General features: G+C 39.0%; 1 protein-coding gene across 1 annotated transcript in view; it reads left to right on the forward strand.

Moving 5' to 3' along the window:
* Positions 1-13,910, forward strand: part of eif3s10 (eukaryotic translation initiation factor 3, subunit 10 (theta)) — a 55,987-nt gene that overhangs the window by 15,791 nt on the left and 26,286 nt on the right. The window contains exons 4-10 of the mRNA XM_042066020.1: positions 484-647; positions 2,274-2,473; positions 7,302-7,510; positions 7,950-8,121; positions 9,998-10,102; positions 11,607-11,705; positions 12,527-12,643. Of these exons, the coding sequence (XP_041921954.1) occupies positions 484-647; positions 2,274-2,473; positions 7,302-7,510; positions 7,950-8,121; positions 9,998-10,102; positions 11,607-11,705; positions 12,527-12,643 (1,066 nt within the window). The remainder of the gene's footprint in view (positions 1-483; positions 648-2,273; positions 2,474-7,301; positions 7,511-7,949; positions 8,122-9,997; positions 10,103-11,606; positions 11,706-12,526; positions 12,644-13,910) is intronic.

The raw sequence follows: 13,910 nt of genomic DNA on the forward strand, positions 1-13,910 counted from the left end.
ATGAGCAGAAAACGGCAGCTGTGCATTCATATTAGACAAGTGGTAAAGAAAGTTAAAACTCTCAAATGTTAGTCACTTATCCTACCCTATACATTTGGTGAAGCGCTAGCATTCTAGCTATGCTAACGGTGCGTGCCTTAGAGTTTTTAGTTACCCACAAATTTCTTGTCTCTGCGGGCAGTATGTTTCATCTTATCTAACTTATCTAACGTGAATAAGCTGAGAATAAGATGATGAATTTCCCAAAATGTTGGCATGTTCCTTTTAAGTCACAGTTTTGGTCAAATCATGTGTGAGGTGTTTATATGTGAGGGATCATTTTAAATTACCAATATGGAAGTTTTCACTTATTACACATTTTTTAACTATTCTACTTTCAATTTCAAGTAATGTATTACACTGATTCTCTTTATTAAGCATCATGGAATGTATGAAGTCAGCAACCAAAGCAGCAATTCCTAAAGGTTTATTTTTTGATTGTAGTGTATTGCTGAGTGCTGTGAGTGGAGAGGATACACAGGATCGTACTGACCGACTGTTACTCACCCCCTGGGTCAAGTTTCTTTGGGAGTCTTACCGTCAGTGCTTGGACCTACTGCGGAATAATTCCAAAGTGGAACGTCTCTACCATGATATTGCCCAACAAGGTCAGTGATTTCTAAATCCCTTAGGGCTTCCAGCTTAATGTGAAGTGGATACAGTGTTTCCCATACATTGACTAATCTGTGGCGGGCCGCCACGAAATCAACCTGCCATCACACAATAATGTTCTATGTTGTACTATTTAAATAATTAATATATTTTTTCCAATTCAATCATTTTAATTGAGCTGCGCTTTTTACACACACAGCCTTTCCTTCCTCCTCCCCGCTTTCTCTCGTAAAGAACCCGCTGCTTCTCTGCTGCATGTGCATTTAGCAAAACCTTCAGGATTGTTGAAGGATGGGTGTTGCCACATAGAGGCATTGCATAGAAGACGGCGTGCTAAACTGCTATTAATTCTGCTTAGCATCGTGACCATGCTGTGAAAATTTGTTCAAAACTGCAGCATTCAAGTTAACTCTGCTAACGTCTTATTACAACATAGTTTAGTCTCGCTAATGTAGACTACTAAGTTATGCAATCAAGCCGTATATCTAAGCTAACGTTAGAATACTGTTTGGATGTTGAGTTTAGCATGCTTAGTTACAGCTGCTTGTCAATTTCGACTAGATTACTCGTGCATGCTCTTAATTTTATTGACTGACACTACATTTTTGCAAAATCCCGATGTAATTGGAAACGTTTTCCAAGACTCAAAAGTGTTTGTCTCAAGGAGAAGTACGAACCTTTAATTTAACTAACTACGCAGAAAACATCATGAGCGGCATGATTTGCACATATATCAGAAGCCTTTTAACTGTGTTAAAATTGCAAGGGTTCCCTAAACGCCTTAAAGTGACAGGCACTCAACACACCCCTAGAATTGAACAGAATTGAGCCAGATATTGAGCACTATTGTAAAGCAGAAGAGCCTGATCAGCTGGAGACTTCGCTCACTGCCTTGCACAACAGACAGACTGAGGAAGTCATTTGTCCCCAGGGCCATTGAACTGTTCAATGCTTCACTTAAGGGAAGAGGAGAGATAGACTTCTCTGCATAGTCTGTCTGCCTCTTCACCCCCTCCATGTTTGGATACTGTCTGTCCACTAGCCACTTTTTACCACTGTCTTTCTGCCTCACCGTTTGTGTGCTGTGCTAGTTTTTTTATATTACCTTACTCGCTGATATGCATTGTTGGACTTACTCATTTGCACCATCACCATGACACTCACTCACACAGAGCACCTTACCTTACCTTACTATGCACAGAAAATCACAGGCTCAGTCCCTGCCTCAGTCATTGCAAGCGCCTCTTGATTAATCACCCACTATGTGGATACTGTTTTTAGAATTGATTTAGATTGTGTTATTTAGTATAATTTGTATTTTAGTATATTTAGTATATTCTTGATCTTCTACTGTCCTTATTGCTTTGTTGTGTTTTTTTATATTATATACTTTTAATTACTTTTTTCTGCTGTTAGTGAATGTGTGTGTGATGTCTATGCTACTGAGACCTTGAATTTCTCCTGGGGATCAATACAGTATCTATCTATACATCTATCTCTCTATCTATCTGATATGTATTATACTTTGACCCTATGATTTGTTGTAGTCATGCCTCTTTAAGCTCTAAATGTGAAGTTGTGAAATGTCTGTTTCATTGGTTCTACTATTCATTACTTTGTAGCTTTCAAGTTTTGCCTGCAGTACACTCGGAAGGCAGAATTTCGCAAACTCTGTGACAATCTGCGCATGCATTTGGGCCAGATTCAAAGACACCACAACCAGAGCACTGCCATCAACTTGAACAATCCTGAAAGCCAGTCCATGCACCTGGAGACACGTTTGGTTCAGCTGGACAGTGCCATTAGCATGGAACTCTGGCAGGTATGAACTTTGTTAATTCAGTGAAGATTAGATATTTGTATAATAACTAGGGGTTTGCACAGACAACTGGCTAACCATTCACTGTAGGGGTGTAAAGATTAACCAATACGTATCGGTATCCGTTTTTAACGTGTAAGATATGGCTACATCGATACGTGAAGCCCCGTATCGGAATAAAACTGAAATGAACCGGTCGTTATATCGATTTACTTGTTACGAATCGGTTCACAACCTTTTCTGCGCGCTCAGACTCTCATTTACGTTGCAAGCAGCGTGTTCATCCCACTTCCGATTTTGAAACTACACATGGCACGGATTTGTGGTTAATGCAGTTCGTTTTGGGCTACATTCATTGCCCAAAGTTGTCAAAGGACCTCATTACCCATACATCTACTGCAACTTAAGCACGTGACAACTCGCACTCGGTCGTTTGACAGTTTTTACTCTAGCCTTACGTTTGATGAAGGGATTTCCTTAATGTTAAAGAATAATTTGGCCCTTGCTGCTAAAACGAGAACAAATTATTATTATTTTGTTCATATTCACTCAGACTTGTGGCACTGAGTTTCTGGTTTTTGCATATTAGGTCTACAAAATAAGGACAGAGAGTTCATTGATATGTAGGCCTATTTTATTCTTGTAGGCTATGAGAAAAGGCCAACAGTGTCTTAAGCATTGTTTTATTTTATTTCGGTACTGTCTTACCTCAATAATAGGCTACAGCTCCTTGAAAACAGATATAATTCTATAAAATCTATAATGTCTATAAAAATGTATTTTTATGTTGTATTTGGCTGCTGTGTTTGACTGAAATGTAGATTATTATTTTTTCATTTCAATACAGTATATGATGCAAACCTCAGTTTAGATGATCATATTCACACTTTTTTTTGCCTAATTGACAACCATGACCATGATAATTGATAACAAAATTAATGTGCACCTTGAGCAAATGATAAAAAATCTTTCAGAATGCTTTCCATTCTTGAATTGCATCGAATCGCATCGTACTGAATCTTTTTTTATGAACATGTATCTTTTCTTGTATCGAATCGTGCCCCTGTATCTAGATGTGAATCGTATCGTCTTTTACATGAGAGATTCACACCCCTAATTCACTGCTATACTACACAAATATTTATGTATTTGGTTATTCTATTATACACAGAATCATGGGATGTTATCGAAAAAAGAATGGCGGCTGTTTTTTTTGGGAGGTAGGGGGGTTGATCCAGATATTTTTCCCTTTTCTTTGGTCTGTTTGATATTGGGATTTGGGGGAAATATGTAATTGCATTTTTTTTTTCTGACAGATATTGCAATATGATTTTTGAATGTTAATGAATTGATTTAGTTCAATACTCCAAATGTCTCTTTAATTTGTGCCTCCCCTGATTGGTGAGCACGCCCAGTGCACAAGAAGCACAGCACCTGCGAAGGACTGTAAAGCTCACCAATCAGAATTTCTGTGCCACTCTGACACCCACCAACCAGAAGTGGCATATATAAAAGTCAGAAAGTTTTCTAAATTAACTGTGCGCGATTATTTGTAACTTTTGCGATTGGGTAATTGTGCTGGTTCATATTGCGATTGTGATAATTGTGCAGCCCTATTAATATACAGGTCCATCTCAAAAATTTGAATGTTGTCAAACTATTTTTTTCCTGTAATTTAGTTAAAGTAAATCTTTCATATTTTCTAGTTTTATTACATATAAAGTAGGGGTGGGCGATATGGACAAAAAATATCTATTTTTTTGTGATTTTGACTCGCGATAATTAGTCGACATCTTTTAAAAAAATGTTTTTAAAAGTCTGAGTTACTTTATAGCTCATTATTTATGAATAGCATCATTACAATAACCTAACCTGTGACTTTTTAACCAAACCAATGCATTGTCACTCTGACACGTTTCCAATTCTGCACCCAGTTGTGTGTGTGGCAATGACATGGTCTAGCCAGCTACGTTACAGAGGATAGATAGGCCTGACACTTTCTCAAGAGAAAGTCTGAAGCTCAAGTTCCTTTCAAACCTTTACTTAGGTTTCACTGTAAAACTAAGCAGACCTTACAGAATAGAAACGAATGCATTAGCTTATGGCTAATGAGAAATTCCATAGAGATGTTAACAGCATAATCGGTAAAAGTTGATATTTAGAGCGAACTTCAGTCCATTTACAAAAGGGTTACATAAGATTTCTTTGTTTGCAACTGACTATTAAAATACTCAAAGGCTAGCCTAATGTTTACATATAATACCGTGACTTTAACTCTTCAATGCCACTTGAAGGAAGTAGCCGCACAAAATAAACATTAGGCGTGCGCGTGACAACGTCACGTGCAGCCAGGGGCTTCTCTCGCATACACCTCCTGGCTTAGTGAATGTATGGGGGTTCAATGCGTGATTTCGCCCTAAGTAATTTAAATACTTGATAATGTCAATTTGCACATCGTTAAAACAGCAATCACGTTATTATCGCAGACGATATATATCGCCCACCCCTAATATAAAGTGAAATATTTCAAGACTTTTTTTTATTTTTTTTATCTTGATTATGGCTTTCTGTCTCTTAATTAGGTTACGGTCTCTGCACATAAGTAAAATGATAATAAAGCAAACGTGTAGGGAGAGTATTTGCTGCAGCTGATGACATTTTAGTTAATCTAATTAGTGTTGAGTGCAGCAAAAGCTGTGTAAGGGTAGGTCCTGTAACAAACTCAGAGGCTGGCGAGTTCGACCAGGGTCCTTCAATTCTAATGGAAACACAAGGACTGAGAGGACCGACTGAGAGCAGGTTCCTCGACAAGTTCCCACCTCCTAGGTTTTACCCCAGGGCCCGTATGGAAAGTCTTGTCACGCAAGAGAGGAAAGATTCTGCAGCTGCTGCTGCAGAGCCCGTCTACTGATTGCTGCCAAAGCAGAGTTTGTGAAGGGGACTTATGCATTGTTTAAACTATTGGCCACTGAATAAAGTAGTGATTTCTTACACAATATGTCTTGCATTTGCCTGTGGCTCACAACCTACAGTTGAAGTGAATTGGCCGCTGACTTTGGTCATGGAGCATATAATGATCCGACGTGTTACAGTCTGGAGCTGAGACAGGAAAGGGTAACATTTCTCCGTAAAATGTACAAATTGTAAGCTAACAAAACGCTATGCAAATTAGATTTATCTACTGAAACGTTTCTCCACAGAGTTTGTATTGTAGGCTAGCCTACTTTCCCCCAACTAGCACTACACCAACACACCAGCCTACACTCAACAAGGTGTACCATAGCCTCTTGCATAGGTTAGGTGAGCTATAGTTTAAACGGACAACCATTTGTGCTGTGGGTATTAGGCTACGTACATTCAAGGCAGATACTTGAATATAGTATAGTAAAATAGTACTATTTTTAAGAGTGAACTAGGCTACATGAAGGCATAGCGGCAGTTTCTTAAGAGCAGCACAAAGCTACTATGATTTAGGGGAAATGGTGTGATTAAGTGGTATCTACTGTAGAGACCTTTGTAAAATTGTTGTGGCCCCTTTAAGAGTGTAGAGCGAGCGGCCATCTTGTGAGAGAGGAAAAGAGAGAAGATGCTTCTGCTGTCTGATTGCTTTGGCAAAGCAGAGTTGGTGAACGAGACTTATTCATTGTCTAAACTATTGGCCATTGAATAAAGCGGTGATTTCTCGCACACTATGTCTTGCATCTGCCTGTAGCTCATGACTTAGGCTACAGTAGAAGTGAATTGGGCGCTGACTTTGCTCTTGGAGCACATAATGATCCAACTAACGTGACGATCTGGACTGAAAAGAAGGCAGGGAAGGTAAAATTTCTCAGTATAAATGACCAAAATGTGTGCTAACAAAACACTATGCAAATCAGATTTATCTACTGAAACGGAAACTCCACCAAGTTTGTTTTGTATGCAAGGCTACTTATCCCCAACTAGCGTGAAGTACAGAGCTACACTAACACACCAGTGACGCACAACAACAAATAGGCTACACTCAACTAAGTGTATGCCACATGCATAGCTTAGCTGAGCTATAGTTTAAACAGAAAACCATACATACCAGGGTATTAGCTGCATAGATTCAACGCAGATACATGAATCTAGCTAGTTGTATGTTTTTCAAGTGCAAGACTCAAATGAGTACCACAAGTAGGCTTCATAAAAACTGTAGCGGCTACAACGATTTAGGGGAAACTAGGCTAAGAATCGGTGGGTGGTATCGGTGGAATTTTTATGAGTATATAGGCCTAGTATTGGCCAGATGCCGGTATTGGTATCGGGGCCATCACTGTTCTCAATTAAGACGAGACACGGCATGTGAAAACAGTTTTTCATGCACTGGTCAATTTCGAGATTTTGAGCTAGTTTGTTACCTTAGCGTATTCTATCACACTACTACAACAAAAAAGTCCGATTTACACATTTAGGTGTTTATTTCATTAATTGTGCCTACTTGCGCCTGTATATTTATCCTAAATTCAGTAAAAGTTACCATTCTAACCTTGCATGCACTCCTGCGACCATGATCCAAAACATATCATGTGTAGTACTGTTGGAAAGCTCTGTTTTTCCTGTATCACGCTATGTGATCCATATATAGAGACTTCCTTTGTATCAGCAACCAATCGCGAAAGTTCAAATTCAAAGGCGAGTCTAGGCTGAGAACGGAATCTCATTGGCTGTCTTTCAAGGCAGTTTTCTCAAAATGAGTTTCCTCTCCCACTCTGAGCTCAAACTCGAGCAAACCCAACGGTTCGGATTTTTTTCATGAACCGTGCCACCCCTATTACCTATCTCAATCAATGTGTCTTGTCTTTTGCAGGAAGCCTTTAAGGCTGTAGAAGATATCCATGGCCTTTTTGCCCTGTCTAAAAAGCCCCCTAAGCCTCAACTTATGGCCAACTACTATAACAAGGTGTCCACTGTATTCTGGAAATCTGGCAACGCGCTTTTTCATGCCAGCACTTTGCACCGCCTGTATCATCTTTCAAGGGAGATGCGCAAGAACCTCACACAGGATGAGATGCAAAGGTAAAATTCATATTCATAATCCACATTGACTTGTAATACCCAGCTGAGAGAAAAAAAGGTTATCTGGTTACCCTAATGACAATGCCCACTTACATTTACATAAGAGGATTTAAGGGACTTAAATCAATGCCCCATTCTATTACACTTAGATTTGATTAAATGCTGTTGGGAGATCTATTGTCTCTATCCATCTTAGTCTTTACAATTGTCCTGAAAGATGATTATGGATGACTGTCATGTTCTAGCATCGTAATGTTTTTCTGACGTTTTGGTGTCGTGCTGCTGTGTAGTGTTCGAACAGGAATGTCATTCCAAAGATGGTAATGGGATCTTTTGGCTAGAACTGCTGTAAACAATTATTTTATTGTTCAATGTCACTTGTCTTGCCTGGATAAAGACCTTGCAGATAATCTGTTGTAAACATTGGTTGTTACCTTAGAATGTCTACCAGAGTTCTCTTGGCCACCCTGTCTATCCCCATTACACCTGAGAGGACTGATATTGCACGATTGCTGGATATGGATGGTATTATAGTGGAGAAACACAGACGACTAGCCACACTTTTAGGCCTCCAGTCCCCTCCCACCCGCCAAAGTCTCATCAACGACATGGTGAGTATTATTTTACCACTTCAAACAGTTGTGACGGTGAGGCTTTTTAAGTGTATTCTGATATATATATATATATATATATACACACACACACGTACGTACATACGTGTGTGTGATGTATGTATGATGTGTGTGTGTGTGTATATATATATATATATATATATATATATATATATATATATATGTGTGTGTGTGTGTATATATATATATATATATATATATATATATATATATATATATATATATATATATATATATATATATATATATATATATACACACACACACACGTACGTACATACGTGTGTGTGTGTGTTATGTATGTATGATGTGTGTGTGTGTATATATATATATATATATATATATATATATATATATATATATATATATATATATATATATATATATATATATATATATATATACATACACACACACACACACACACACACACACACACATACATATTAGGGGTGTAACGGTACACAGAAATCACGGTTCGGTACAATGGAGGGAAAAGCAAAACAAAAATGCAAAAAGCATTTTTTATTTTTTATTTTATTGTGCATGTCTCAGGCTGTACCACCTAGTGTCATACAGTCTCTTCCCTGAGCTATCTGCAACAGCCTGAAGTGTGTAAGATGTAGGCTAAACAGTACAATAAGTACCCAGACTCCATCTGTAACTTGTAAACAAAATAAGACAATCAGCTATAAAACTGAAAATAGGCCTACAGCATCTCCTATTTCTGAAAGTGCATATTATTATAGAATAATGATTTGTAAAAATCCACTTAAGCAAGACCTTCAACATCTGTGTTTAGTTGTATATGGAAGGGGCTACAGTTTGCCCTTAATATTTTTCAGTGTGTGTACAGTAATAATCTAGCCTACTAACTGTGAAAATATCACACTATTTTGCTTTCTTTTAAAAAACGAAATTGCTCCTTTCATTTCATAAACAGATTACAACTAGAAGTCACGTCACTGCCCTTCCACGTTAACTCATCGTAGCATGGTTTGTTTATTAGCCTGGTTAGCGTTGACACTTTCTTTTACTGTCTATGCCCTTAACACTACCAGCTCCTCATGTGAGAAGTTACAAGTTAGTCCAACATAAAGGTAATTACCACGCGATTTACATAGCTTTATGTCATTGCGAAATCATTTAATTTAAGCCATAGGTTTTGGCCCTATTTGTATATCCAAAGGCTTGTAAAGTGCAGGGGAAGTTTTTTGGATTTTTTTATCGTTTCCGTGATTAGTAGCCTACATCATCTGGGTGATGGCTTCGAATATGTGTAGCATGTTATATTTCCACTCACATACCCAACAACTGCTGAACGCCGACACAGTTTCATCTTATCCACCACTCTCTTGCCTGTACTACTGTAACTGAAGTTCTCAGACTTGCGATCTTAGAGACCAGCGGATCCTCTAACTCTTGTGGGTCGCCACCTTAGTGCTGCTATCTCTGACTGACTGACTCGACCGACGACCTGACAAAAAAAAAACATAGGCGTCAATCAGAGCTTCAGAGCTAAGGCGAGGCTACAGATTAGCGTTAGGTGTCGCTAAAGAACTCTCTTAACTCTCGTACGGTAGGCTATTTAACAGTGACATGACATTAATTAATCCGCACACGAGTTTTATGTATTTTTATACCGTGTATTCTCCGTGTAAATTCATGCACCGAACCGTGACGCCCGTACCGTTTCGGTTCAATACGAATACATGAACCGTTACACCCCTATTACATATAAAAAAATCAGAATATATATATTTGTGTGTGCATACATACTTACCTTTTCTTTCTTTCTTTCTTTCTTTCTTTCTTTCTTTCTTTCTTTCTTTCTTTCTTTCTTTTCCTCTCCCAGGTGAGGTTTAATCTTCTGCAGTATATCGTACCAGAAGTCAAAGAGCTGTACAACTGGCTAGAGGTGGACTTCCATCCACTGAAACTTTGTGGAAGGGTAACTAAGGTAAGTCATCTCAATTACAAATGTGATGCCCCAAAGGTGGTGGTGCTGAGCGCTAGTGCTGTCAAAATGGGCAAAAATAGCATTTCTAAAACCGATAGTTCTGGGCTGTGGTTATAATAAGTCGAGTAAAGGGGACAGATACAGGACAGTCTCGCTATTCAGCCCTTCAGCCGTTGTGTTTCCATTGCTTATAAGAACTACAGGACCTACCCATATGCAGCCTTTTTTGCTGCACGGTCGCGACGCTAATTAGCTGAACTGAAATGGTATGCCTTTGCTAAATCCTTTATCATTTTGCTTACGTGCAGTTACAGTAACCTAAACATTCTTACTACCTAAATTGGTCCATCCACCTTGGATCATTTTTGCATGAGCTAAGCCTATTTTACCCAAATACCCAAAGTCCTTTTAGGCATGTCCCTCCACTCGGCGGCCATATTGTAACGTGGCCACTTATCGGGCATCTATTTGGGGCAGAACTGCGTGTGCGCCACATTTCACGAATCATGACACACCAACCTCGCTCCAGCTGTGAGATCACGACACATGGTTGGCACGATGTATTCGCAACATACCACATGATTGGCACAATGTATTCACTTGTCAACTTCTGTCGGCGGAAGGGGCAGGATATGTGTAGATGACTGCCATGTTTGCGTTACGAACCAACCCCATACAGTTCTATGAGAGAATCTTTGAGTGCTGTGTCATCATTAGAAAGTTTGATAGGGGTGGGTAGAGTATGGAAAATCTATACTCAAGTAAAAGTACAATTACTCCCTTCAAAAATTACTTGAGTAAAAGTAAATATTCCCAACTGAGAAATCTACTCAAGTAAAAAAGTTCTGCGTCGGGGTTGTTTTGCATTGCGGCGCATTTCACCGCCATAACTCTAGGGGGTATGAGTGGTTCTGAGTCACCTGTGTCTGTGTCGCTCACCACCGAAAACGGTAGTCAGAATGGCAAACCCCATAGACTGTCGTGCTGAAATATTGATCTTATTTGTTTGCCCTTTTCTTGCTTAGATTTTGTTCAAAGTACACAGTAAAATCCAATGATATAGTTACTGTAACCAGAAAATAAGTCTGAGGTTATTTGTGAAATGTCTGCCACTGCCCACAAAGTACTGCTTGCTGGCGAAGTGCTAATTTCACAACAATGGGGGGCGGGGCTTAACGGCAGGTCAATTGTGAGATTTCTGAAATGTGTCCGCTTATCCCAAATTAACAAGCCCCATTCTCTATGAATAACTTAATTCTCTACACCCATTAGTGTCTGCTGATGCTCATTTTATTTTATTTCATTGTAAAGGTGTTACTTCCTTTTACATTTATTGTGGTGGAGACCATGTGATTTGGTGTTATGAAGGACGTGAAGAGCATGCAACATGGCAACCAAGATTTATTGCAGTAGTGTTGTAATTGGGCAATATTGAGAATTAATTTACATTAATGGACCGCTCGATTATTTTTTGGCCCGCATTTACATATCTTGTCTTTCTTAGGTGTTAAACTGGATAAAGGACCAAGCAGAGAAAGAGTGTGATCTTCAACAGTATGTGCCCCACCTACAGAGCAATACCATCCTTAGACTTTTACAACAGGTGAGTCTTTTATTCTTTTCCTGTGTCATCAAAACAAGTTCAAATATATACACAGTACCAATAGCTTAATTCGAGTAAAAAGTTGCAACTTTAGTGTACATTCATTTCATGTCTTACTATTTGACATGCTCTTGTTTTGCTTTCAAGGCAGCTTGCTTTCAAGTGTCACAAGTTTGTGCAAAAACCTGATCTGTTTGTGTATAACATGTGTGCTCAATGTGCCAGAGAGCTCCTTGTATTGTCTCATACTTTGTCATATTTCAAGTGTCCATAAATGTTCAGGGCTGTTGAGACAAGAGGACTGGAGGAAAAATCACAATTCAACATGTATTTGTTGTCTTTGGTCAAGTAGCTTTGATGTGTATATGTGGGTCATTGAGTCAGATTCTTCTCCTGGATTTTTAGATGTCGTTTCAGTGAAGTTGGGAAAATCTATCCACCACCCAATCTTAAAATTGGCTTATATTTATTTTCCGTGAAGAATGCACAATTTTAAGAACAATAACCATGTAACCGTTGATGTAATGCCAAAAACACCTATGCTCCTCATCCAAACCTCATGTGAAATTTGTTTTTATTCTGAATGAAATGGCTCACTGTATCCCAAACATGGTTAGAATTTTGTTCCAAACTAAATTTAGAGGTATGGAAAGACAGGAAAATAAATGTGTACTGAGCTGATTTTTCCATTTTGAAGTATGTGCACTTTATGTAATTCTAGATACCATTTATGGTGTTCATAAAGTATTTGTTTTGGTACAGTGTCTCGCCTAAATCTTCATAATGTATATTCTGAAATATTCTCCTTTATGGTTTATTAGGTTGCTCAGATCTACCAGAGCATCGAGTTCAGTCGTCTTGCCTCTCTTGTGCCATTTGTGGATGCCTTTCAGCTTGAGCGTTCCATTGTGGATGCTGCTAGACACTGCGATCTGCAGGTATGATGGGACAGAATCTCAAAAGTTATTTTTTTTTTAAAGAAAGTGGGTGTAAATGCCTTGGGACCCACAATTTCCTATGGTCAAAACCCAAATTAAAATATAGCCGCAAGCGGCAATGGCGGGCCCGAGCACCTGCGGGCCGCAACCCGTGACATTTCGGAACCCAACAAAGCACCGACGTGGTACGCTTCTGAAATTTACATATTTGATGTGTGTGCTAATCTGATTAATCTGATGGTGATTTCCAACAGACGTGGAAAAAACACATTCCTTATCTTGCCAATTGGTGGCGCTATGTAAGGCATGTTAATAAGACATTTGAATTTCATCATCATGATATCTAATTTTGTGTAAAATTTCAGATAAATCAGTCAAAGCATTGAACATTTTTGGCACATTTCCTGCTTGGCCAGATGGTGGTGCTATGCTAGGCATGTGAATTACACATGTGAATATCATCACAATGATATCCAATATTTTGTAAAGTTTCAGATCAATCAATAAAGGCATTGCCAATTTCTGCCACATGTTCCTGCTTGGCCAGGTGGTGGCGCTATGCCAGGCAGGCTCATTGGGTGTCTGGATATCATCATAAGCATAATATCTATTAACCTGAGAAGTTTCAGACCATTCATTCAAAGCATAGAACATTTCTGGCACATTTCCTGCTTGGCCAGATGGTGGCGCTATGCTAGGCCTGTGAATTACGAATGTGAATATCATCACAATGATATCCGATATCTGTGTATCTAAAACTATATGCCAACCACAAATCACAGTGACATAAGGGGGCGCTATGGATTTCCTGGGCAACGTCCGGTGCCAAGCTTTTATCCCTGTCTATTCACTGTATCACTTGATGTGTGTGCCAAATTTCATCCGTTTTCACCCATGGGAAGCACCTCTTTTGGCATCATGATTCATCACATATTAGTCTGCACAAAATCCCAAATACCTCACTTCCTGTTGGGCGTGGCTAATGCATTGTACATACGAAAGTTGTTCATCTTGGGGAGATAGACACCTACCAAATTTGGTGTGTGTAGCTGAAAGTATATGCCCACCACGGGATCAGTCACCTAAGGGGGAGTAAGGGGTGCTAGCGAGTCCCTGGGCCATGCCCGGGGTCAAGCTTTTGTACCTAGCTGCTTTGTGTGACACCTGATGTGTGTGCCAAATTTCAAGACTTTTCACCCATCTTAACCACCTCAAAAAAGGAAAACGCTCTGAGACAAAGTTAGTATAATAATAATAATCCTTACAA

The sequence above is a fragment of the Alosa sapidissima genome, chromosome 16 (genome assembly GCF_018492685.1).
Source record: "Alosa sapidissima isolate fAloSap1 chromosome 16, fAloSap1.pri, whole genome shotgun sequence".
Taxonomy (NCBI): domain Eukaryota; kingdom Metazoa; phylum Chordata; class Actinopteri; order Clupeiformes; family Clupeidae; genus Alosa; species Alosa sapidissima.